Source organism: Amborella trichopoda, chromosome 2, assembly GCF_054954075.1.
Source record: "Amborella trichopoda isolate Santa Cruz 75 chromosome 2, AtrichopodaSantaCruz75HAP2 v2.0, whole genome shotgun sequence".
Taxonomy (NCBI): Eukaryota; Viridiplantae; Streptophyta; class Magnoliopsida; order Amborellales; family Amborellaceae; genus Amborella; species Amborella trichopoda.
In genome coordinates this window covers 3,021,822-3,047,711 of record NC_142337.1, presented here as the reverse complement: position 1 = coordinate 3,047,711, position 25,890 = coordinate 3,021,822, and the positions used below count along the sequence as shown (strand labels likewise).

Sequence of the window (25,890 nt, the reverse complement as noted above, 5' to 3'; positions counted from 1 at the left end):
TTGGTTTCTTGGAACGTGGTTGCCATGTGTTTTATGGGAGTATAAGAAAATGCATCCTCCATGGTTCCATGATCATGTAATGCATTTTTCTAATTTAAAATTGATACTTATTAGAATCGGGTTATGCTTTATGATTCCAAAGTTTAGGCCAGAGCAAATACTTTTATATTGCTAATCTTTTTGGTAAGTAAAAGGAGCTTGGAATTTAGAACCCACTACCACATCCTACCGCCAATAATTGCTCTCTGACCATTAAAGCAATAAGTATTTATTTATAGAAACCAAATATGAATAATAAGTGATGGAGACTCGTAGGACCATGAAGCGATGGTCTCATATTAATAACGACGAGCCACAGTTAGGCCTACGCTTGGCAATGAGTCGCGTGCCTCGGTCTAACCTGGTCAAGCTGGCCCTAATAAATTAGGGCTCGAGCTATAAGATGTCACCCGAGAGCTAGATTACCATGGCACGAGGATTGGGCCGCGCCGCAAAGCCAGGGTCAGGGCCTGAACGAGGTTGGCTTGCCGGAGGCCAATTTTTTTCTTACTTATTTTTCCTCCTTTTTTCATGGATCATTATTATTTTTTATCTTCAATGCAGTCGACAACATACCATCCACTATCAAAAGCTAAGTGTGATTTTCTTGTACCATAGAAAAGATACAAGGATATCATAATCATTTTTGTCTATTAGATTTCAAATCGAATGGTTCTAAACATGTTACTAACTATATTCTAAGTTTCAGCATGACATACCCCAAACAATCCAAATTAATATCCAAGGGCTACAAGTAATTGTGAACTTATTGTAAGAAAGATAAAAAGTCTCATAATGTACAATCTCTATTTTTAATGTGCATGTTTTTTTTTAGTAATGATAGTATGACACCTTCCCACTTCCATGTGAATAAGACCTTAAAAAATTACCATTGAATTTTGACACAGATCTCCATGCATAAAAAGAACAAAATGTAAGGTTTATATAAGGTTGTCTCGTTATACTGTAGAAGTAAGGCGTACCTATAAAATTACTTGTAGATACCATTTCGGTATCAAAAATCTAACGATGGCTTCAAAATCTCTTTTTATCTTTAGTTATATATTTTAAACTTTTTAAAATAGTATAAATCTAGCAGATCAAGAAACATTTGAAAATCTTAAAAATAAACGGTCCAGATAATTTGTTACAAGATAAACTATTTATTAGATTTATAATTCATTTTTTTTATGACCATTTATCTCAATATCGAAATGATCAGTTGGAGCATGCTCCTACGTCGAAATACTATGCAATGGAGGGTTTTGAGGTGCACCTTATTTCACCACGTCTAAAGTTGCAACCATGTGTAAACTTTTTCCAAAGAAAAAAAAGACAAAAGAATAAAGTACTTCGGCTTGTTTCCGTCGGTCAAAATAGTTGATCACTTCCTTGGAATTGAAGGATATTTACGTCACTAGAGGGCAATCGAAGTGCCATTTTCGTCCCTAGATTTCTCGATATCTTCGTCATTTCAAATTTGAAAGGGTTATTTTACCACTCGTTTTCTACATTTTTTTCTCACTAAAAAATACCAAGACCACCATCATCGCCCCTTTGTCTCTCCAGACCAATGAAAAAGAGTGAATTACCGGAAATAAGAACCACTTGTTAGTAATTTCAAAAAGTAAAAGTTTATATAAGGTTGCAACTTGTTTGTTTATTTATTTATTATAATTGAAATTGGGTGCATCTCAAAAATTTATTAAAAATAAATATTACGGAATTGGAAAATTTTATAATAAAAAATCTCAACTTCCAATTGTATGAATGTAAAGAAAAAAAAAGAATCTCACGTCTTAAAAATAGTGGATATTGAAGAAAATTATATAGATGGTTTATTTTTAATATTTTCAAGTGTTTATAGAAATGGTTGATCTGCATTTTTAAAAGAGTTCTAAATTTTATAAATAGAGTTGAATATAATTTTTTTTAGCAATAATAAAGTTTTTAACATTGGAACTACATTTCTTTGATAAAATTTAAATATGTACCTTAGTTTTATAGTGTAAAGTGTTTGGAAGAAGAGCCACATATCAACAATCCGTCCGAAAAACCAGGGGCTGATTTTTTGAAGAGGAAAATGTTCAGAGCTAAACTGGTAGAGCATGGTACACTACTCATAATCTATTTATTGTCTAAATTTAAATGTAACCTATGAAACATTTTTCATATTTAAAAAAGGTAAGGAATGTTTTTTGAAAAAAATTATATAACTTTGTAACCTTAAAAATACAGAATTAATAATACACCTAAAAAATACATCAAAAAAATGTTGTTTTAATGTTAAAAAACCCTTTAATTGATCATCTCTACATATGGATACGAAAAAAAAAAAATTTGAATCCCACAACATATTATCCTGTCAATATTTTTATATGTTTATAGATCTATTTTATTTTAACAAGTTTTAAAATTTTATCATTAGATATTAAAATAGATTTTCGGTAATCCTAAAAACTTTTTACACCAAAATTATATGCTGGGATAAAATTTGGCGGTGCGATTAATTGGATTATTTACATGCAACCTTATAAAAATTCCATCCTTTTTTTTTTTTCCCTCTTTTTAAAATATTTATATTCATATTACACTTCATTTTCCTCCCTCCCATCCCTCAGGTTAGTTTCCATCTCTGTCAGAGTGGGAGACAATGACCACTCTCCTTCGAGGTATCCTAAGCTTGCCGACGGAAACTTGATTTCCCGCTGTCAAGCCGCCGGAAAACCTGATTCCGGCGGGAATCTGCCCTTTACGACGCCATTCTTCGTGCATTTCCGGCTACAAGGTTAGGTTTTCCCGCCAACTCAAGGCTTATAGTGCCATTTTCCGGCGTTGAAAGTGCATGAGATCGAGCTGCATTGGAGGTGAGATCTCGTTTCTGGTTAGCTTTTGCTTCAAAGGAGTTGCATTTTTGTTCAGGTTCTTGTGCTTTTCAGTGTTTTTCATTGTTGTCACTGCTTCAAAAATGGTCTCGAATGCCCTAAACATGGCCTTAAAACTTGCATTTTCCCGAAGATAATATGAAGATCATGAAAAGTGCAGTAAAGATAGGGTCCTTTTTGTCATTTATGGTTAGTTCTATGCTTTGGAGTTCAGATCAGCGTCTTTCATGAGACTGTGCTCTCTCTGCGAGATACTTTGCTTCTGGTTTTTAAAGCTTGCATTATGCCGAAGATATCTGCAATTTCTTTAGAAACACTGCGTATCAGTGTTTAACTCGATCTTAGTGAATTACAGGGTTAATTTTAACATTTCGACCTCAGGTTAGAATCATCTTGGGGATTCCCCGCTCTGTTCATGATATAGTCTTATACTGGTTTCCAAAGTTTTATTGTAAATTTGTTTGAAATGCATTCATGCTGCTCTTGTAGTAGTGTTCTTGTTTTTGCTTTGGTGAATTCTGGGGTTGTGGACTGGATTTCAGCAGTTCATCGTTAATGGGCTTTTCTTCATGTAACAAAATAGTCTCACGGTTTTTAAAGGTTCTGTTACTTGTTTGATCTCTAGAGTTGGGCAGTCAGTATTTTTGCTTCTTCCCGTGTAATTATATGAGTTTTGAAGCTGATTTCGGCAATAGTGTTTGATTCCATGCCCTCTTTTAGTTGCTAGACACTTCACTAAGGTACTTACTTTTATCTGGTCTTTGATGCCTGCATTCTTTTGTGTCAGTTTTGTTGGGCAAAATTTGTGGTTATAGATCACATCTCTGGTTTTTCACGAGATATATTGTTTACCTCGTTTTAAGGTGCTTCCATAGTAGCCCCTTGAGCTAGAATAGCATGAACATTGTGGATTTCTTATTACAAAAATATGGTTCCTTTCTACATCTGCAACTTCAGCAAAAGTATAATGTTTTATGGATTTTGGGTCTTCTGTTTCATACCAGGATCAGTATGTTCATGGTAATGTCTGTCATCTAAGTGGAAGAATAGTCTTATTATGGTCTAAAAAGACATGCACAACCAATGATCATTGAAATGTATGAGTAAGGGATTTCTATGCTTTCAATATCAATGTTTTGTGTAATCTAATAGGTTTTAATACTTTTATTTTATGATTATATTTTTCTTTTTAATTTTCTGGCAGGATCTTTAGGGCACTACAACTGCAATTGAGACAATTATATAATTATGCTTCCATTGGTTTGATTGGGTCATCATCTCGCACCACAGAAAAGTGCCATTGAGAATGCAGTAGGAGTAGGCCCGTCTTTATTGAGGTTATTGGGAATTTGGAAGACATAAATAGTATTTTTTTAATTTTAAAAAATGGAGGTTCCATTGGAGAGTGTGGATGAAGATGTGGTTAAGAAGCCCCAAGAGTCAGCACCTTTAAAGAAGTGCATCACAGATTCAGTAGGAAGTGCCAAAAAAATGCTGAAAAATGGGAAACCATCTCCTACACAGCCAATTCGACCTTCAGGACCAGTTCTTTTGACCAAGAAGAGAGCAGAAGGTACTTCTTCTCTTTCAGATTCAGGTTCATCAACAAAACTAAGAGCCAGCGTTTCGGGTTCTCCTTCAAGCGCTTCTGATAAAAATGCAGCTGCTTTAAAGAGAAGGAATAGCGTTGGTGGGTTGACTACCGAGCGACAATCGGTTAATAAACGGCCAGAAAACATAACCACAGCAGCTGGACTAAAACGGGTTTCCTCCTCTGTTTCAGAAACAGAAAAGCAAAACCCAACTGAGTCTCGAAGAGCTTCTTTGACTTCTCTTACCACTAAACCTTCAACACCGTCTTCCGTTTCTTCTACTATGAAAACTTCACGCCTATCTCCTAGAACCGACAATAGAAAGCAAGAAATTGTGAGAAAACCTTTGGTTAAGCCCTCTATCTTGTCTCCTCAAGGAGCTTTTAACTCTTCCCCTGGTGCTGCTTTTGGTTCTTCAGTGAAGAAGGGTTCAACGCCTCTAAGTGTGACGCAGGTTAGGAGCTCAGTCTCACTTGATGGTAGTGCTAGTAGCCTAAAGAGGATGCCTTCTACTCCTTCGAGCCGATCCCCTTCAATTAATAGCAAGGCAAAGTTGGGTTCATTATCGGCATCAGTTGACCGGGGTTCTTCGTCTGTTACTGGCCGCCGTAAGTCTTCCACTCCGGATGGTCGGGACTCTAGATTTGTGATGCTCCCACAAGTGGAGATCAAAGCAGGAGATGATGTGGTACGGACCAGAGTATCACATGCTTGATCTCTCTCTCTCTCTCTCTCTCTCTCTCCCTCTCCTCTCTGTGTGGCCAGATTATGGCACAGATACCATGGCTTTCCATTCCTCTTCTTCTCCCCCACCTCCACTCTCTTCACACCTGAGCAGAGAGGTGTGGAGTCACCTCTGTGACGCACCCTGTTGCTCTCTCCTATATGTTATTTGGGGAACTTTTTCAATCCTTGATTTGAACAATCTTACATATCATGTTTCTTCTTGTGGTGTGTTGTTTTCTTTGTCGTTGTTTCACTTTTCTCTTGTCAGGTAAATATGCATAGTGACCTAATTTAAAACTAAGGATGTTGCTGGCTGACGCTTCGGCTTTGAGTTTCAATCTCTTATTACTTTGAAGCATTGTGTTTTAAATAATTGGTCTTTTCTCTTTTGTCATTTGGTTGATTTTTCAGAGACTAGATCTTAGGGGTCACAGAGTACGCAATCTGGATGCTGGTGGGTTGAACTTGTCCCCAAATCTAGAGGTAATTAATCTGAAGTTGTATTTTCTTACCTGCATGCATACTTTTCTGCTGAGGACATTGATATGGTTGAATCTTTGGCCAATCTGTCTATCTAAGTTCGGAACTTGTGTAATAAGTTCTAAAGCCCAATGTGGTGCAAATAATTTGCAACCTCTAGGTCTGCTGAATCTTTTCCATATTGTGCTATAAAATCTAATCTTTCCATCAATTACTGCCACAACTTTGTGTGCACTTGTATGCCCACAGTGCATGCATGTATACATGCAGTGCATATCTATACACATCTGAGCATTCAATAAGCAGTTCAGGAAAAGTTTCATAATTTCATTGTTATATGAGAGTTCCTCTGCACGACCATGCTTTTTGTAGAATCCGAAAAGGATTTTCGGGCTTGTTGATGAGATGATTTCTTGGACTTCAAACTCATCTGTTGACTGGTTGCCTACTGATTGTGGCCTATGCAATTCAATTTTATCCACAAACTGTCCTGGGTTTTCAATCTGAACATCTTAATTTTTCTTGTGAATAGTTCCACTCAAATTGGCATTTTCGAGAAAAATTCCATTCAAATTGGAGACATAAATTCGACCTTTTGTATTGTTGCCTTGTTGGCTTGTAAAATTTGAGTTTTATTGATATTCCTCTTGTACAGTTTGTTTATCTCAGGGATAATCTTCTATCATCTCTGACGGGGATTGAGATTTTGAAACGCGTGAAGGTTTGTGTTGATTTTGCATGGTGTTAAATGCTATTTCAGGAATCCATATAGAGGTTGGAGGGTATATAATTTACTGTTACATTAGCTGTTTGAGCGAGCATTAGTTTCAATTCGAAGTCACTTTCAGTAGTAAGTCATAATGTGACGCTTGAATTGTTTTTCCGGCCAGGTTCTTGATTTGAGCTTTAATGAGTTCAAAGGGCCAGGATTTGAGCCGCTTGAGAATTGTAAAGCTCTCCAGGTCGGTGAGACTGCTCGTGCATTCTTAAATAACATTTTAATGTCTATCCCATTTCTATTCTCCATGAGCACAATGTCTTTTTAATTGTCTAAGCCTAAGGAATGGTTGAGCTGGGATTTATGCTCTTTGTAATTTGTATGTTTGCAGCAATTATATCTTGCTGGAAATCAAATCACATCACTTGCGAGCCTCCCTCAGCTTCCTAATTTGGAGGTATTCATGTCTTGTAATGACGCCTTTTGGTCTTATTGGTCCCTCCGGCACATGGCCATCATGTCAAACTGATTGCTTCGTACTCAATTATCTGATGTGTTCCTTTTATTTCCAGTTTTTATCAGTTGCTCAAAATAAGTTAAAGTCACTTGCCATGGCCAGTCAACCCAGACTGCAGGTTTGCACCCTCATAATGATTGTGATAGTTCTAGTTTCTTTCATTTTTGATAAATCTGTGCATAATTGTGTGGTAACACGTTGGTTTCATGAGTTTGCGAATTACATGTTAGCCATCAATTGGAACGTTTGAGACTCCTTATTACATATGGATCTATCTTAGATGTACTATTACCATTGTTAGAAAGGTTATAGGATCAATCAGAGCTTAACACAATCCTTGTTTTCTTTGTTTGAACTTGGTTCTTTTTTTGATTGCACCCTTTCAGGTATTAGCAGCCAGCAAAAATAAAATATCAACTTTAAAAGGATTTCCTCATCTACCACTTCTCGAGGTTAGTGGTTTTTTCGTGCACGTGGAGCTTCTGTAATACATGTGCTCTGTGCCATTCGTTTATGAATATTCATTCAGTAGGGAGTATATGCATTACTTACCCAAAAAAAAGTTGTATATGCATTGCAAAAGAAGCTTTTTGATTAACTACATGGTACACACTTTAAAATAGTTTGCCATGTTTTCTAATTATTTCATGTTAATGTTTGTGCTAATTTAAATTGGATGAGGTCTCTGATTGTTGTGTCCTCTGCCACAGCATTTACGCGTGGAGGAGAACCCGATATTGGAAATGCCCCATCTAGAAGCAGCTTCCATCTTGCTTGTTGGACCCACTCTAAAAAAGTTCAATGATCGAGGTACGTTCCCAAGAACTTTAAATACTGATGACCTGATGTAGGATATGTTTGAACATTATGTTGGCATCCTATGAGGTTTTTTGGTACACTGATCCATTTTAATGAACGAGCAATATTTCCATTCACATAAATCAACTCCCACCAAGGAAAGCATTCCCACTTTCGAAGAATCTGAGCTCCTTATAATGTAGTGTGCGTGTCTAGTCATTTTATTCATGTCATTTTATTCACCAGTTTTAAGTTGCCGTGAATCCAAGATTTATATGGGAGCTCTTGGGGTTTCACATTCTTTATCTTTTCTTTTCTTTTTGACAAATAGTCTTTATCTTTTCCATCAATTTGTGGGAGGCGATTGTCTTTTCTTTTTTATTTATTTTAGGTTTAGCATTTTCTAATTTAGTACCTTTGCTTACTTTAATTCATGGAATTCATGTAGATCTCTCTTCTGAGGAGCAGAAGCTTGCAAAACTATATCCTGCCCACACAGCCTTATGCATAAGAGATGGTTGGGATTTTTGTAAGCCTGAACTTTCTGAAGGTTAGCTTTCTATGCTCCGTCTTTTGGTACCAAGGATGGGAATCAGGTCTTGTTTACTTTTTTATGATTTTTGTATTTCTTTTTCTCAATATGGCTTGAATTTTTCATGCTTTCTTATGTTGAATGTTCATATCCTCAAGTTAATATTATATCCATGTGTTTCACATTTTCTTTAGCTTATATCTATTTTTCTCAGTTCTCACAACATTTTACAATTTTGAAGCACATTGCTCTATTAGCCTTTAGATTTTTGCTGGTATTGCTTTGATTTTTTTTTCCTTCTGTGTATAAGGACATATCTTGAGAAGTTACGGTTGATTGTCATTTACCTTTATGATGTGTTTCTTGTATCTCTTTGTTACCTAGGTAATGTCATGATCTAAGAGTTATTTTACATGATCTTCTTCCCAATTGCTTTTCTATTGTAATTGTTGTAGTTGTATTGTACCTTCTTGAATTGATATCTTTTTACATTGATTAATGTATTACTTAAAAACAAATTCTGTTGATGGATTACTGCCCCAAGTGTGTTAGTGTTACTCATGGGTGTCACCCTATTTCATGTATGCGTGCATGACAATATATAAATGACTCCATATGGAAAGCAAGCACATGAGAAAAAGAGAAAACATAACTTTTTAATTAAGCAAAGAAAATGCTTACAAATTGGATTCGAAATCTCTCGGATCTTGTTAGATGGATTCATTTAGACCATCTGGCTTATATCATACCGGCATAAGCCCCGATAGTTTGATTCTCTCTCTTTGCTAGGATTTCAAATCAAGTTGAGGTATGACTTGCTAGGGTTTGAATTTTCTCTTTCTAGATATTGGAGTTTCTCTCTCTAGCTTGCTCTCTCTCTCTCTCTCTATCTAAGCTGCTCTCTCAAGTTTCCAATCTCCAACATCCAACCCTTCAAATGACCTAGGGTTGGGCCTTTTGTAGATGTGGATTGAAACATGGGTGGAGAAATAACTTTCTTGATGATACATGGGTGGAAACCAACTTTTTGCCCCATTACTTTCGAAACGGACAAGTTTGTTGGGGTGATTTTTGATGAAAATTTTAACTATTGCCCTTGGAACACTTGGGATCCCATATATTCATCACTTTAGGGCCTTGTTTCAGTAAGCAGCGAAATTGGCTCCACAAAGTCGTAGAGGATCTATTTGGGAACATTTTACAACAAATTTCATCCAAAAACTCCAAGATTTGAGGGACTTATGGATGTTTTTGTGGATTTCTATCAAAAAATCAGCAAAACCATGTATCCATACACTTTTCTTGCTTATTTTTCTGCCTTTTTACTGGTTTTTGCTTGTTCAATATAGGATCATTTTGCCTCTAATATCACCCAGAACCTTCACATATTGAAGGAGTTATGGGTGTTTTTGTGGGTGTAAATTCCTGGTTTTCAGCAATTGGGCTAAAAAAATGTAGCTGCAATTGGGCTAAAAAATCTTCAGTAATCTCCAAAATGATTACAACACATCTTATATGGATGGAAAGAGGATTGAGTCAGGAGTTCGCACAATCAAGTTTAATATTAAAACTCCTCCCGGATTGGGAGAAATTGTCGAAAAGGTGAGCGGAGGTCAGTCTGCAACATGAGAAAGTGCTGAAATATCCCAACTTCTCTCTAGATCTCTCCATTCCCAAGTAAGAACCCCCAAGATTATACCTTGATGGAAAGCTTACATAGTAAGGAACCACATACCAAAAAACCAGGTCACTTTTCCATGGGTTTTGGGAGATATTACCTTCACAAAATCACCTTTTGTGCTGTTTTGCAGTGTTTTTAAGCATTGTGAATAATAACTCAAGGTAGCCTAGGAAAAATATGCTACATGCAAGAACTTTAGTTAGCAGTACCAAATGATGTTGAATTGATTCCAAATTTTAAAGATAAGAGTTTTGAGCACTTTGCTATCATTCTTGAGAGTTTCGGGTTTATTAGGTACTGACTTACAAGGGGTCCTTTACAATTTTGCATTATTTTCCATGCTACACAGGCCATCATACATGCTATCAACGTAGTTTCTTTAGTATCTTGGCCTCTCGATACCATAATGACCTGATTTTTGGGGGATATCCTGGGGGTATAGTAGGTTAGATTTCAGCCCAATTTTGTGACCATTTGTGTCATCTTCATAGTGGTTAAACCAAAACCCTTGTTAGCTGTCATGGGTTTTGGGTCACAACCTATCCCAAAGTTCATGACCTTAATTAGAGAGGTCTTTCATAACCCAAAATGAGGATCTCCAAAATTGGCCTTGATATGTTCACGTTTGGGGGTTTTCCTTAGCATTTGCCATTTTCTGGCAGTTTAGGTGTATATGCTGACTGCCTGCCTGTTGGAGTGGATGGCCCTGCAGTTTTTGCTTTTGGCAGGGCACCCTGAGTTGGGAACTTGCATTTACCCTGCCTTTTAAGGATTGGTCGGATAAGATGAGGCTGCCCGTCGCTGAGTTTTAAGCCGGTAATTGGGTGTGGGTTGCTGTACATGGTTTTGTGCTCCATACTTGAGGAAACTGGTGATGGGCACCATGATACAAAAATATCCCCAACCAGCGGGTAAGGCTCTTTGTAGATGGTTTTCTCACAATACAATTAATGAAGGGACTAGATTGTTATACATTTAACGAATGGAATGTCTTAGTTTCATGGTGGCTTCTGGATATGTGAGACATTCCTGTGGTGTCATTTCTGGAGAGAGGATTCGTTGAGAGTATCACTAATGCTAGAGGCTATTTTTTCTATCAACAGAGGATGTGTAGTAGGTATTTAGTCAAGTTTGGTGACATTAGATGTATGTTTTGTGGAGTTCTCTTCTTGATATGCTTGTCTTTCAGCTGGCTAGGATATGCCTAGTATTTTTTTTATTAATTCAATTGCTACTTTGCAAAGTATCGGTGGAATTTCCAGTTCATTTGAAACTTTTAGGATCAATCAGAGCTCTACATGTTGGTTACTAAACATCCAAGAGTTTTTTTTTTTTGTTTTTCTATACAGTAGCGGTGTTTGTACAGGTACCCCACTGGTAATTTTTATTTTTTAAAAAAAACCCACTGGTAAGTTTAAAAAAAGAAAAAAAAGAAAAAAAAAGAACAAAGAAACATTGAGCAGTAATATTTGACTGTAATTGTAAATATTAACACATTACTGGCATTTCTATCTTCTTTATTGTTTTGTCAACATATGAGAAGTGGGAACAGCTGAAATGTATGCATGTTCGTTGAGGATGAGATGCCTATAGTTCAAGAGTCCTTTAACTTCAGAAACTTTATTACTATGGTTGCATGTGAACAGATTCGACTTTCCGGTTTTTTTATGGACGATGGAAGGACCATTTACCCCCAGGCTACATTCTTAAGGAAGCATGTGTTGATCAACCTTTTGAAGATGACGCTTGCCGCTGCCATTTTGTTTTTGTGAAAGACCGCACAGTGTCTAATGATTCTGAGTTATTTCTAAAATACCAATGGTTTATTGGAGAGAAAACACCTACCGGATTTGTTGCTATCAAAGGTGCCAATGGAGAGGTAAAACATCATGGGTTGAATATTAAGAATCTATTATTATTTGGTATCAATGCATCATTTTGTGGATTCAGTGTGCTTGATCAAATTCTTTCTCAGAGCTACTGGCCAAAGCATGAAGAGATCGATCGATTCTTGAAGGTTGAGTGCATTCCAATACTGGGTGATACTGAGTATCCTCCAATCTTTGCCGTTTCTTGTCCCGTTACTGCTGGTATGTTTTGCTTTGCATATTGAATTTACATTTGGAAAATTTAAATGCATGCTATTGTACCATGCTTAATAATTACTATTCCCTTAGACTTAGGGTAAACAATTGAAATGGCTGCAGAACTGTTTATCTGTGCGGTAATTAGCATTTCTTGGTTGAACTTCTGATCTCCATTATTAATCAAGAATAAATAAGGTGGTTCTATTTCATACTAACATTAAGCAACCACTCATGCTAAGATGCTAGGTAAATTTTAACCAAAATTCATACAATCTTCAACAAGAATAGTGAGGTTTTTTGCTAATTTCTTATACTGATTTTTACACTTGATGTCAGTTATAGCAAAAAGAAAAATATACAGATCATATGAAAGGATTAAAAGCACGTTGTTTTCATAAAGTAAAAACTAAGACCTAGATACAATGGAAAATGACATAAATAGTCACAAACTTCAGCTTGAATAAAAAGGTTTGAAATAGCTTTTGTGTTAAACTTTCCCATAAGGTAGGTGTTTCCTTCTTTATTCTATTTTAGTTTGGAATGCATTCTATAGGTGTTTATTTAATTTTTTTGTTAAGGTCTTCAAAATGTCTGGTTTGATAGCCAAAGTCGGTTATAAGAAAAATTTTCTATATGTATTACACCAACTGTGCTGAAAGCGGAGTCAGGAAAAGAAAATGAGGCATTGTTGAATACTTGAATTCTTTTCAACTTAATTCAAGCTGTGCTACCTCTCTTGTAAGCTATGGGATTCTACCCTGTGACGAATATTGCAGCTTCTGGGTAGCTTATTTATTTATTTATTTTTTAATACATTTTTTGGAATGATAGAATCTTAATAGATATTTCAACAGAGTTCTGTTTGTGCATTGGGTTGTCACATCCGGTGAAACCTCCAGTTATTATTTTGATTTTCTGTTTGGATCAGGCACTGGATGCCCGAAGGTTCTCAACTTAAAGGTCGAAGGAGAACTCGTTGAGGGCAATGTGATCAAAGGCTTTGCTGAGGTTGCATGGTGTGGTGGGCCTCCAGGAAAAGGCGTGGCAAGGTGAGTTTTCTTCTTTGCTTCTTGCATGAAACTATTTCTTTTCCTGAGGTATTTTTTACTACTGCTTATGCTTTGCTGCTTTTATTTTATCCCCAGCTGGTTGAGAAGGAGATGGAACAGCAGTCCTGTGGTAATAGTTGGAGCTGAAGATGAAGAGTATCGGTTGACAGTAGATGACATTGATTCGAGTTTGGTTTTTATGTACACACCAGTGACAGAGGAAGGTGTTAAAGGAGAGCCTCAGTATGCTATGACTGACTTTGTAAAGGCCGGTATGCTTTGGATAAGGAAATTGGGTGCTTCTCTTTAGTATCGATTTGAAAGTTTTTTGGCATTCTATCTCCAATGCTCATGCATGCATGTGTGCATGTAATGGTGTATTCCCACTTTTGCATATGGAAGGTGGCTTTCTACAAATTTCAGAGAGAATTATGGTCGTAGTTACTTATTATGACTTGCTATTATTAGTAATGATGGCATAATTTTTGGCTTAGTGCATCCTTTTGGCCACCCATTGGGAGCAAGCGCCCCTATGTCTCTTTGTGAGTTCATGTTTAGTGCATCCTTTTGGCCACCCATTGGGAGTAAGAGCTCCTATGTCTCTTTGTGAATTCATTTGTTTATCTTATTTTGCTGGTTACGTGAATTGTAGATTACTAAGACGTGTCTTTCTATTGAAAACTTATTGTCAAAATTTGCTGTTCATCCTTCTTGAAAGCTTGTGCAAAAAAGAACTGTTTCTCAATTCAGAGTTGAAGTTATTGAACTTTACTGTGATCATGGCATATGATGTTCACTTTTTTTTGAGTTTCTTATTGATCTTGTTAATTGTTCTAAGTTTTACTTGTTATCTATGTTTTTCTCATGCCAGCTACTCCTTCAGTGAGTAATGTACGCATCCTACATGATGCTGTTGAAGGTATTACCATTAAAGGGGTTGGGGATTATTTTGGAGGAAGGGAAGGCCCAAGCAAGTTTGAGTGGCTTCGTGAGAACAAGGAAACTGGGTATGCTTTTCCTGCTTTTTTGAGTGCCTAGATGCTCAGAATGTTTTTTATGTTCAAGGCATTGCACTTATCCTAAATGTTAAGTGTCAAAAACCTGCTTCTGAATCAGGACATTTCTTTGAATATAACTACCCACATGCATATTTTCAAAGTACATCTAGGTAAAATGTGCAAAGGTTGACTCGTCATTTTTGTTATTGTCCATTCAACTGATGGCAATGGTATCCTTAAACTTGTAACATTATTGATCTATGTCATTGTGCTAGAACATTCCACGAGCAGCCATTGTGCTAAGAAGTCCATGAATAACCATCTCAGAAATGCCTTCTAAACCAATCTTTCATTGTTGTTTGTAATTTCTTTGTTAATCTCTCAAATTCTGCTTCCTGTGACTTTCTAGTTTCTCCATTGTAGCAACACCAGAAATTTACATTGATGGCTTCAGAACAGTCCATAGATTTTGAACATTAAGTTGACCATTGAGCAACTAGAGTTTTCCTTTCTACATGTGATCACTTTATTCTCGAGATAACTTGACACTTTGATACCACGATATCAAGAGATACCTTGTATTTTTTGGGAATTTGTTTTTTTGAGGAAGTTCACTATAATTGTATTACTGAATAATAGAGTATACCAAAAATGAGGTGACCCAGTAGGGCACTCTATACATAGCCCATAGGGTCCAAAAATGCTTTAACTTTACAATGAGAGAATTACTGATCAAAGAAGTGGGGAAAGAAAAGGGTGGCCACAAAAGCCTAAGGCCCCATCGGGAAATTAGATTAGGTCCCGTCCCTAGCCAATCGATCTATGTCAGAGTTGGCTTCTCTAAAAGCATGGTACCATGAGATTCTGAAACCACGGGATAAGTCGAATATATGGTCTAGATGCCACGGCCAAGAGGAGAGATTAGATGCACATGCAATGACGTTCTTGAAGTCCCCTTCCACCACCAGATCGAGACTCCATGTGTGGTCAAACTTGCGAAGGCCCTCCAAGAGGGCTAGGGCCTCGGGAAGAATGGAGTCTGCCATATCGATAGGGCAGGAATAGGATAACAATGTGCATCCATTACTTAATCGAAAAAGACCACCAATTCCAGATGGTCCAGGGTTGCCAAGGGAGCAACCGTCAAAGTTAAGCTTAATGGATATCGGTTCTGGTGGTCTCCAAAGCGATGCCCACAAGATCCTAAGATAGGCCAGGCGCAGCAAACCCTGCCAATTGCTATAGAAATCAGTAAAGGAGAAATCCTTCAAGAGCTTGTGGTTTGTGGTCTAGAAGGCCACTAGGTTCTTGACTTTCTCGGCCAACTCCGTGACTGTGGATCTCTCTCCCCAGAAAAATCTGTGGTTTTTTTCTATCCATAACGCCCAGATAGTGGCTGAGATAGAGGCTGTCCAAAGTACTCTCCCTGCCTTGGACCAGGGAGTGTAGAGGAAAGCCTGAAACAAATGGGGGATGGATCTAGGAGTGACCCGGGGCCACTTGAAAAGGCGCAGAAGATTGTTCCATAAGGTTCTAGCATACTTGCAGTGGAGGAAAAGATGGGCATTGGACTCTTCAGCCTCCATGCACAAAATGCATCTATTTGGGCATTACAAACCTCTCCTTTGAAGATGATCAACAGTCATCATTCACTCATGGAGCGCCATCCAGCAAAACACCTGTATCCTAGGTGGTAAGAAGTGAAATCAAGCTTTGGAGGCTAGAGTGAGAGTGGGACAAGCAAGGTTGGGATTGAAGGTGAGGGTTCGAAAAAAGGAGGACACCAAGAATAATCTGGATGTAGCTGGAGCCCAAATAACCTTATCGTCTCCAAAGAGAGGGAGCAATACAGAATGAAAAATTCAGCCAATGCCCTAAAGTTTTTGAGTTCGTGATCATTGAGGGGTCTCCTGAAGTTAGGCATCCAGGATCTGTAGGACCCGAAAAACTGAAGATCTCGGCCACAGAGGACTAAGCAGCATGGTCTAAGAGAAATAGGTTAGGGAATTGATCCCTGAGAGGTGTGTGGCCGATCCAAGTGTTAGTCCAAAACTTCATCCTATTCCCCTCCTGTGGTCAAAATCGAACGTGTTGGAGGAAAGTGTCTCAGCATCAAAGGCCAGACCTCCAGAAGCCAGAGATATGCCCACTGGTTCTGCATTCGCGAGTCCAATGGTCATTGCCATAGCAACATTTGTGCTTGATGACCTCCCTCCAAAGGTGGCATGGTTGGGTTGCATACCTCCACCACCACTTGCCCAAAAGGCTATTGTTGTGGGCTTTGAGGTTGCGAATACCCAGGCCCCCCTGAGATTTAGGTAATGGCAGTTTGGACCAAGATATGCGATGAACTTGTGTCCGTGATCCCCAGACCAGAAGAATTCCCTCATCATTCGCTCCAATCTCGCGGCCATTGAGGCAGGGATATGGAATAAAGACATCTGAAACATGGGAGTGCTGGCTAGGAGGCCTTGATAAGCGTGAGTCTTCCCACCCAGTGTTTTAAAATGCGGGATGCGGCCAAAAGCGGTGGGGGGGGGGTCGATGCGGCTCGATGCGGCCCGGATGCGGGTGCATCGCGACGATGCTGTCAATAAATGCATTTTTTTTTTAAAAATCTAAAAAAATAGGTTAATGCATAGAAAAAAATATGGAGGTGATATATGTGATAGTAGATATCTTAGTTTAATGATTAACTTCAAAATTATTAGCTGTCGGAGATTTTGTATCCAGTTATCCACTACCCCCTGATAGAAACTAGAAACTTGAAACTAGCTTCATAAAACATTCAACAATCAACATCAATAAGCACAAATTTGCACCATAAACACAACCATAAGCACAAAAGCATAACCATCAACGACCATAAGCACAAATTCACGGCCTCTGAAGCCCCCAATTTCTTATTACAAATTCACCCTAACATCCCCAAGTTAACAATCAAAAGCATCAAATCAACATCCAAGTATCAAACAACTGCCAAATCGAAGATTTGAATGAAAAATAAATTCTGCTGAAATTTTCTTTCCCTTGATTTGATGCAAAAAAAACCACAAAAGTGGCTGGAAATCATCGTTTAGGGGGTTTAATCCCCCCCCAAACAGTTTCCCCCATTTTGGATGGTCAAAAAGACCATTTTGGCCTTCCCCGAGGGGTAAAATCAAAAAAACATTTGCCGGAAGGGGATGTGGTGGGATGCGATGTGATGCGGGATGCGTCTACGATGCAGCCTGATGTGGCGCATATGCGGCCGCATAGGTCAAAAGCACATATGTGGTCAGTTCTGATTCGGAGCCCACTGCATACCGCATGATGCGGCCGCATTTTAAACATGTTCCCACCTTGGGTAGGAACCTGTCTTTCCAGCCCACAAGTCTCTGGTCGAATTTGTCGATTATATGACTCCATTGCGAGAGCCATGGCATGCCAAGGCAAAGGGAAGTCCGAGCTAAGTAGAGGGTAAGTTCTCAACAGAGCAGCCCCATCTATGGGCGAGTAATTAGACTAGAGATGCGTCGACGCAGCCCCCATCATCTTGGATTTGGCTAGGTTGGCCTTAAAGCCAGTAGCCATTTCAAAACACTTTAGAAACAGCAGCAATGTATCAACATTTTGCACCGAGGAGACACAGAAGATGAGGGTGTCACCAGTGTATTGCAGGTCGGAGATGAAAGGACCTTGATTGCTTGATTGGAATCCTCTCAAGAGGCCTGCTTGGTAGAGCCTCGAGATTGAGGTGCTGAAGACCTCAACCATAATAGCGAACAAGAAAGGCGACAAAGGATCGCCCTGGCGGAGACCTCTACCAGCCGAGAAGATATTGTTTTGGGAAATTATCAGAAATTAAATCAATGTGGGTGCAATGTTGAATAGTGCATCTCACATTGGTATTTTGTTAATCTTCCCTTATATTTATATTTCATTGTCGCAATGTTAGTGACTGCATAGCTGCATACATTAGGTCAGAACGGTTGTAGTAGTTGTCTATTTGAGAATGTGTCTAAGGCTACAGTTTTTGCCTATCATTCTCATATGACTTCTGTTCACGACTCTCCTAAGTATCACATTGATTACCCATTTCTTTTATAATTTTTATTGTGAAACTTGCTTGATTTAATTGGGATAGGTGTGGTGTTATGCTATTGGAACTTTCCATTTCTGATAGGTGTGGTGTCAGTCTGAAATTCTCTCCCTGCTGATTTGGTTTTTTTCATATCCATTAGAACCACTCGATCAAGTACACCACCATTATTGAAGTCTATGGATTCACTTTGGCTTGTTGTATCATAATATCTTTGTTACTTACTGCAGTGAATTTACGGTGGTGTTGACTGGTACATCTGAGTATACTCTGACAAAGGAAGACATTGGCGTTCGCCTGGGATTTGTTTATATACCAATTAACTTTGAAGGTGCGGCAACATCGTTAGGTAGTATTATGAATTTTGGAATGTATATACCAGGTGTGCCTCTGATGGCTGGTGGCTCTCATTTTGTTTTTCAGGGCAGGAAGGGAAACCTGTAACAGCCATGACAGATACCGTTAAGCAAGGTATTCGTTTGTGATATTTACTGTCCACTACGAAGTTAAATATTCAACTCTCTTGTAGTTGTTTTCAGAAAATGTACAGATCATAATGTTGAGGGAATTCTATGCAAGAAGCAGTAAACATCTTTATGCCATATACTAAAATCTCTTTGGCTTGTGCTTCGTGGAAATTTTGTCCTTATTCTCCATTAGTGTAAAGTTCATATTTTTCAGGATGAGATATGACCGCAACCAATGCAGGCATGCTCCATTGATGTTGGTAAATGTATTAGGGGTAGTATGAGGCAATAAGCCGATAGTAAACTACATTCTTCCATCATGTCGCCATGAAATATGTAGTGATCAGCTGGCTACCTGTTGCCAAGTTTGTGATGATTGGTATTATGACAAACTCGGTTAATACAGTCATATACTAGTAAGATCATTTGCAGTTTGCTGCTAGAGAAACTTCAGGCTGTTGTTGACATGAGGTCCATTGCATTGAGAAGCCTCCATATTAGCATAGTGACCTATGTTTAATGGGAAGTTCTAATGGAATCATCATGTATCCAGATTTTATAATTTCACTGTTGGTGGCTTTTCAAGTCCGCCGTCAAATCCCAGGGCTCAACCCTGGATAGGCGGTGGAAACTATCAAGCTGGAGTACGGTAGGGGCAGAGGGAATGTCCTAATCGAATAATCATGTATTCAGATTTTATTATTTCATTCAGTGAACATTTTTACTGTTTTAACTATCGCAAGAGTTTGTTTGTGATGTTAATGTTTTACATTTTGGCTGCACTGTTTCTCTGATGAAAATGATCAACAGAATATTGATTAAGGTGATTGGGACTAACTCTTGATAATATGACTAATGAGCTTATCCCCTTAATTTCTTCATTGGATTTACTCTTTTGATAAGTATCAGTTTTAGAGCAATGATAAGCTTGCTGATCAGTTTCATGGCCCAGGAAGCATATCTTTCCACTGCAGCTGGTGTAATAGATCTGTCATGGCTGGGCGACAAATCCAAACACACTTGAAAACATGAAGATGTGCAACTAGGCTTCTTCCCTGTTAAGCATTCTACAGAAAAGGTTTTAAACAAATTGGAGTAGGAACTGAATGAGTTGCAGTTACTATTTTGCCAAAATTCATATGGTATCTGCAGTGATTTAAGGAGAAGAGTGCTTGTGGCTTTCATAATTTCCAAGCAGCCGACGTGCTGTGCGGCATGTCTGATGCACAAGGTGTGCTAGTGCATGCTTTAGAGAACCATATGCTTGGTCATGGCATCGTATTAGTATGGCATGAGGTCACAAAACCTTTTCAGAGTGTGGGCTTTGTCTTCTGCACTGCCTCTTGTCTCTCCAAAGCCCTCACCAATTGTGTTCCATTGCTGTCCGTATACTTTTGCTGATGTAGTACACTCCTACTGGTTTTCCTTCATGTACATGCCGTCTCTAATTGTCATATCACCAACTGTGCTTCTGATTGGAAAGTTTTTTGTTAAGAGATGGGTGTGAATTTTCTTTTCGGATTTTGATACATTTTGAATGTACCTGCTGCCTTGGCTGAGCATTGACACTGAATATCCTCATATCCTCACCAGCATATCCTTGGAGTTCATAGCCTTGCCTCTAGAGGTTTTTGCATTCTTCCGTATTTATAAGGAAAGAAAGATGTCAGCAACTCATTTTACCTTTTGTCTATGATATAGTTTATTGATCGAAAGAGGACTTATCTTCCAATCTGTTGTTTACTTCTCTCTTGGTAGGAAGTTAGAAATAGATGCAGCTGGCTAATTTATATTGCATTATTGAAATTATACTGCAATAAGCAATGTCATATGTAGACTTCCTATAGTTTATTAAATATCCATGGTTTAGATTTGCCTCTCCTTATATCTTAAATGTGAACTACCATGCAAACGTTCATATCTTGTGCAGTTCATATGCTGATAATACTGTTCTCTGTTCTAACCTTCCATTTCCTATTTCTTTGTATTGTTACTAATAACTCTTTACTTCCAGCCCCTCCAAAGGTCTCCAATTTGAAAATAGTTGGAGATATAAGAGAGGGAAGTAAAGTATCAGTAAGTGCTTCGGTCACTGGAGGTACTGAAGGATCGAGCAGAGTGCAGTGGTTCAAAACAAGTTCTTCCAAGTTGGACGGGGAGAATAGCCTTGAAGCTGTGAGCACATCCAAAATTGCGAAGGTTTGCTCTAACTTTTTTGTGGTTGATGACTCTGGATTGCCATAGTTCACATGGTATACCCCTTTTTGATACAATTCTTGTCTGCCGCTCTATGATTCTTTTCCTTAGTTTTTCTTATTCACAATTTTGGAAAAATCTCCCTTCTCTTCTTGGATAGATTACATTGAACTGACTAAATATTAACCTTGTGTATAGGCTTTTCGAATCCCCCTGGGTGCGGTTGGTTATTACATTGTAGCAAAATTTATTCCAATGGCTCCTGATGGTGATTCTGGAGAACCTGCATATGTTATTTCTGACAAAGCAGTTGAAAGTAAGCATACTTGGCGTTCAATTTGTTCATGTATTTAGCTGTGAATGGAAAGTCCAGCATGATGATGTAGGACTGAGATTTTTGCACGATTACTGGACCTTAATTAAGTCCTTTTGCTTTTACCGTGGAAATCCTTGCTGCAGTTTCCCAATTAGTGAACCATATACAAGCAAAATTTGTCGAGTCTTAGTTACAATCACAAAATGTACATTCCTGTTGTGGGAGGAACTGCAAATTCCTCAAATATTCAAATCAAAATCTTGTAGTGTTTTCAAATATTAGCCCTTACAGTTTGTAACCCGATAATATTAGATCCCTGGACCTAGACATCCCCTTTGATTGATATCAAAAAAAAAAAAAAGGAAAAAAAAAGAAAAGGAAAAAGATGACCTTCCTATGTTTTTCTCGTTGAAGTATTTAATCTCTAGAAGTTCGAGAGAGATGCTTCTTTTCCAAACTAAGCAGACTACTTGAGTATTGGTTGCATCCATTCTCTTTCTATCTCCAGCTTGCTACTGTCATTCACATGTCTTTTGAGAATAATTTTCCATTTGGTTGTTGGTTTTGGGGTTTAACCATGCAGTAAGTAAGTATTTATTACGACGTCACATATATATGCTTCAGTAATCTGCCACTTTTTGACCAATTGTTACTTGAGGTTCTTCGTATAGTGCGAGTTGCAATCATTATACTTGTGGGAGGAACCTATTTTGTATCCATCTCCAAGTGACAAAGTAAACCTGTAGTGTTACGTTCATAAATTTTCACATATTTTTATTTGGATTTATTACACAAAATCAAGTCATTAAAAAATAATAAATTTTCCTCATTTTGCAGCCCTTCCACCAAGCCTGAATTTCCTCTCGGTCACTGGTGATTACTCTGAGGGTGAAATACTGACTGCATCTTATGGTTACATTGGGGGTCACGAAGGCGATAGTCAATACAATTGGTACCTTCATGAGGTATTCTGGCTGCTTGACTGATGTCTTAGATTTTGCCCAACAAAGTATATTTAAGCCTCTTTGTATGGTAGGAAACAAGAATGTTTAGTTTCTTCATGCTTACTGGCTATTCATTCACTTTTTGCAACTCATGGGCAGAGTGAAAATGATCCTGGTATTTTAATACCCGAGGCATCGGGTCTTCTTCAATATCGCATATCAAAGGAAGCCATTGGCAACTTTGTCTCATTCAGATGTACTCCTGCACGAGATGATGGCACCATTGGTGAACCAAGAACTTTAATGGGGCAGGAGCGAGTTCGTCCTGGTGAGTCTATGGAGGAATGGGTACAACTATTAATTACATATTTGGAGACACTTCTTGCACACGTGAACTTAGATATGCCTTCTTTCTTTTTCTATGCAATTCCACTGGCAGGTAGTCCAAGGCTTCTTTCTTTGCAAATATTGGGGGAATGTGTTGAAGGGTCTACTCTTCATGTTGACAAGAGATATTGGGGAGGGAGTGAGGGAGGGTCAGTTTTTCGTTGGTTCTTGGTATGCCCTCTCTAATGCTAATTTTGAGATAAACACCCTCTTGGTTTCATTTGAGATGTTACAATGATGATTTGTTTAATTTGCTTTTCCTTGTCCCAGACGAGCTCAGATGCGACACAACATGAAATAAAAGGTGCAAGTAGTTCATCATACACCATTTCAAGTGCTGATATAGGTTTCCATATCTGTGTTTCATGTGAGCCTATTCGAAGTGATTGGGCTCGAGGTCCTACGGTGCTTTCTCAAGACATTGGACCCATTTTACCTGGTGAGTTTTCTGATACACATCCATTATGTTATGCACTCAAAAGGGCTATAATCCCATGCCTATATATGCTTCAGCAATATTACATGAACGAACAATGGAGAACTTATATGGAACATGATGGTTAAAGTTGTTGTTGATGGGGAAGGTTAAGCACAAGGGATGGTTCCTTTTTTTTTTTTTTTTTGACAAGGTTACATAGGAATGGACCTTGAGACGTAGTGCTATGAAATCCCAGCTGCTACCATCTTGACCCAAGCGCGGCACCTTTGAGGACTAGGGACTGTTCCCAAGTAAATCTAATTATTCCACGTGCTCTGAAGATGTGCGCATGCATGCACAGCTTCAGATCACCATATTCTCTGTATCTCTTTCTGCAATATTTTCTATGTTAATATCTACTACTCTACTCTCTAGTAATATTTTCATTTTACTTTCTAGTTCTTGTATGTGTAATAATGCGACTGAAGTTTGTTCTATCATACAAAATCATTTCCAATGTTAGTGTTCTTAATTCTATTTATTTCCATTTCCTGGGTAAAGGATCTCCAACATGTGAGTTGCTTGAATTTCGTGGGTCGATGGTTGAAGGTCAACGTTTAAGCTTTGCTGCCACGTATTGGGGCGGGTAAGAATGTCTTGCACTTGTAGATTTGTGGTCACCCTAAACAATTTATTTTTCTTGTCTCCACTGATCATCTAAAAATCTCAAATTTCTTATGATATAGAGAGAAAGGAGATTGCATTTATGAATGGTTTAGGCTGAGAAGTAACAATTTCAAGGACAAGCTAAGCAGCAGAGGTAAGAATCTGCATCTGTTTTCAGATGACATCCTTGCTTAAACTGCTTGTGAAAGCATAATTTTATGTATTTATATTGATTGTTTCTTTAAGTTTTCCTTGCAGAGTTTCTGGAGTTGACGAATGAAGACGTGGGCAGATGTATTCAACTTGTTTTCACGCCTGTAAGAAAAGATAGGCTAAGAGGAGACCCTAAGATCATTCTCTCTGATGTCATTGCTCCTGGTAATTGATGCTTTTCCATATGATATTTCTCTGGAAGCAATTGATCACAATCTCTATTATTAATCTCCCTTTACATATCAATTACTGTTTTTCAACGTGTTGCTCTTCGTTAATCCTTTTAGCTTTCAGTTGTCCACTTGGTAATTTACAGACTTCACCCAATTCGGTTAGAAAACTCTGGTTTCTGGAGTAATCAGATCTTGAAGTCCATGGAAGTAAAAGAAAGGTGTTTCTAGTTGATTTAAAAAAACTTGAGGAGCAAATGATACTTAACGAATCAATGGAGGCAGAAAGGAAAGGAGAAAGAGGGAGGTGGGGCGGGGAGGAGGGGGGGGAGGTGAGGAGGCAGTCACATGATGGGTCCTTCTTGACACGATCAGCTGCTTTGTAATTATGCATGGGTGGATGATATGTGTGGTATATGGATTTGATGAATTGTTCTACTGTTGGATATTATATTCCAAATTGAACTTGCCTCAGATCTGTGCATATATGAAATTTCCACAAACCAAACCTGATATATAGTTTTTGTTATCTCTCCATGTAGCATAGGTTACGGAAAAGCCTTTATGTTCTCTTGAAGCCCGATATTTTGCATGTAACCTTCCTATAATTATTTGATGGTACAAAATTGAGAAGTATTATTGGGGGTAGTGCATGTTTTAGTCTAATTTACTACATCACAGAACCTTAAGAGTAATTACTTAAAACCAAGGAGCGCTTTAATCCTTTCATTGGTTCTTTGTTTTACACATGGTTGTATGTCTTCCTTCTGCTTAGATGTTTTCTTGGGATGGATAAAATCTGTTGCTTACTTCACCCTCTCACACTTCTTGGTTGACCAGCGGACCCTGTAGCACTAGAGTTGGGTATTCCTGATGGTTATGAGGATGAAGAGATGGTCCCTCGAAAATCGTATTATGGTGGACAGGAAGGTGATGGGAAATACACATGGTTTAGACTCAACCAGAAGATTCCTGAATCTGAGTTGATGAGCATAGCAGATGCATGTGCCAATGCTGGTATTCTTGGAAATAACTTGTAAGTGCCTATGTAAATTCTCTCTGAGAAACCATTTTTGACTGTATATCTTGCATCTTAATATTCCAATTCGCAACACAGGACATATTCGCCAAAGCTGGAAGATGTGGGAGCTTATCTAGCTTTACGTTGGGTGCCTGTTCGTGAGGATGGGAAATGTGGAGCACCTATAGTTGCAATTAGTGATGGTCCTGTTGCTCCAGGTAGAGGCTCTTCCAAATGCTGATTGCTTTGGGCAATATATGTCTTCGACATATTTTTTATGAGCATTGCTGCTACTTTTGGCTTATTGTTATGCTTTGTATCTCCGCAGCTCTTCCAACTGTTCGAAATGTTCAGATTAAGGAGCTTTCTAGTGGGGTCTTTTCTGGAGTAGGGGACTATTATGGAGGATTTGAGGGGTCAAGTCTTTTCAGCTGGTACAGAGAAATCATTGAAGGAACCATGAGTCTCATCAATGGAGCAAACTCTATAACCTATAAAGTTACAGATGAAGACTACAACTGCCGCTTGTTCTTTGGGTAGAATTTTTGCTCTAGTGACCCCTTTTAGTTTTTGATCCACCATCTGTGCTGGAATTTTGTGTGATATCCAATAAATATAAATATTGTCTTGTTTCATCTGTCTGAATGATATGGCGATCTACTAAATGTTTTGCAGTTACACTCCTGTTCGGTCTGATTCTGTTGTGGGTGAATTGAGATTATCTGAGCCTTCTGACATTGTTCTTCCAGGTAGTGGTTATTTACTTATTCTTTTCTCTTGCCTGATGGGTTTTTGTTTCATTCAAATTTGTAGCATTGCTTTCTCCTCTCTAATCAATGTAAACATACAGACCAACTGCCTGTGATTCTCATTTCTTTCCACTCATTTCCTGTTTGTGACTATAATATC

The 25,890-nt window shown here is 38.3% G+C and overlaps 1 protein-coding gene across 5 annotated transcripts in view; it reads left to right on the top strand.

Moving 5' to 3' along the window:
- Window positions 1-2,651: 2,651 nt before the first annotated feature.
- Window positions 2,652-25,890, top strand: part of AIR9 (Outer arm dynein light chain 1 protein) — a 30,554-nt gene continuing 7,315 nt past the window's right edge. For 2 of the 5 annotated variants that reach the window (XM_011625747.3, XM_088857417.1), the window contains exons 1-30: window positions 2,652-2,906; window positions 4,129-5,204; window positions 5,654-5,725; window positions 6,378-6,443; window positions 6,613-6,684; window positions 6,832-6,897; window positions 7,013-7,075; window positions 7,344-7,409; window positions 7,668-7,767; window positions 8,204-8,305; window positions 11,615-11,847; window positions 11,944-12,058; window positions 12,984-13,104; window positions 13,201-13,376; window positions 13,976-14,111; window positions 18,414-18,514; window positions 18,607-18,654; window positions 20,665-20,849; window positions 21,045-21,162; window positions 22,000-22,127; window positions 22,266-22,434; window positions 22,546-22,664; window positions 22,764-22,932; window positions 23,473-23,557; window positions 23,658-23,731; window positions 23,836-23,955; window positions 24,801-24,996; window positions 25,078-25,199; window positions 25,310-25,517; window positions 25,657-25,730. In XM_011625747.3, the coding sequence (XP_011624049.2) occupies window positions 4,311-5,204; window positions 5,654-5,725; window positions 6,378-6,443; window positions 6,613-6,684; window positions 6,832-6,897; window positions 7,013-7,075; window positions 7,344-7,409; window positions 7,668-7,767; window positions 8,204-8,305; window positions 11,615-11,847; window positions 11,944-12,058; window positions 12,984-13,104; window positions 13,201-13,376; window positions 13,976-14,111; window positions 18,414-18,514; window positions 18,607-18,654; window positions 20,665-20,849; window positions 21,045-21,162; window positions 22,000-22,127; window positions 22,266-22,434; window positions 22,546-22,664; window positions 22,764-22,932; window positions 23,473-23,557; window positions 23,658-23,731; window positions 23,836-23,955; window positions 24,801-24,996; window positions 25,078-25,199; window positions 25,310-25,517; window positions 25,657-25,730 (4,198 nt within the window). In that variant the 5' untranslated portion in view covers window positions 2,652-2,906; window positions 4,129-4,310. Of the gene's footprint in view, window positions 2,924-3,928; window positions 4,028-4,128; window positions 5,205-5,653; window positions 5,726-6,377; window positions 6,444-6,612; window positions 6,685-6,831; window positions 6,898-7,012; window positions 7,076-7,343; window positions 7,410-7,667; window positions 7,768-8,203; window positions 8,306-11,614; window positions 11,848-11,943; window positions 12,059-12,983; window positions 13,105-13,200; window positions 13,377-13,975; window positions 14,112-18,413; window positions 18,515-18,606; window positions 18,655-20,664; window positions 20,850-21,044; window positions 21,163-21,999; window positions 22,128-22,265; window positions 22,435-22,545; window positions 22,665-22,763; window positions 22,933-23,472; window positions 23,558-23,657; window positions 23,732-23,835; window positions 23,956-24,800; window positions 24,997-25,077; window positions 25,200-25,309; window positions 25,518-25,656; window positions 25,731-25,890 lie in introns of all 5 variants that reach the window. The other 3 variants (XM_020668230.2, XM_020668231.2, XM_088857416.1) reach the window with 3 other exon arrangements.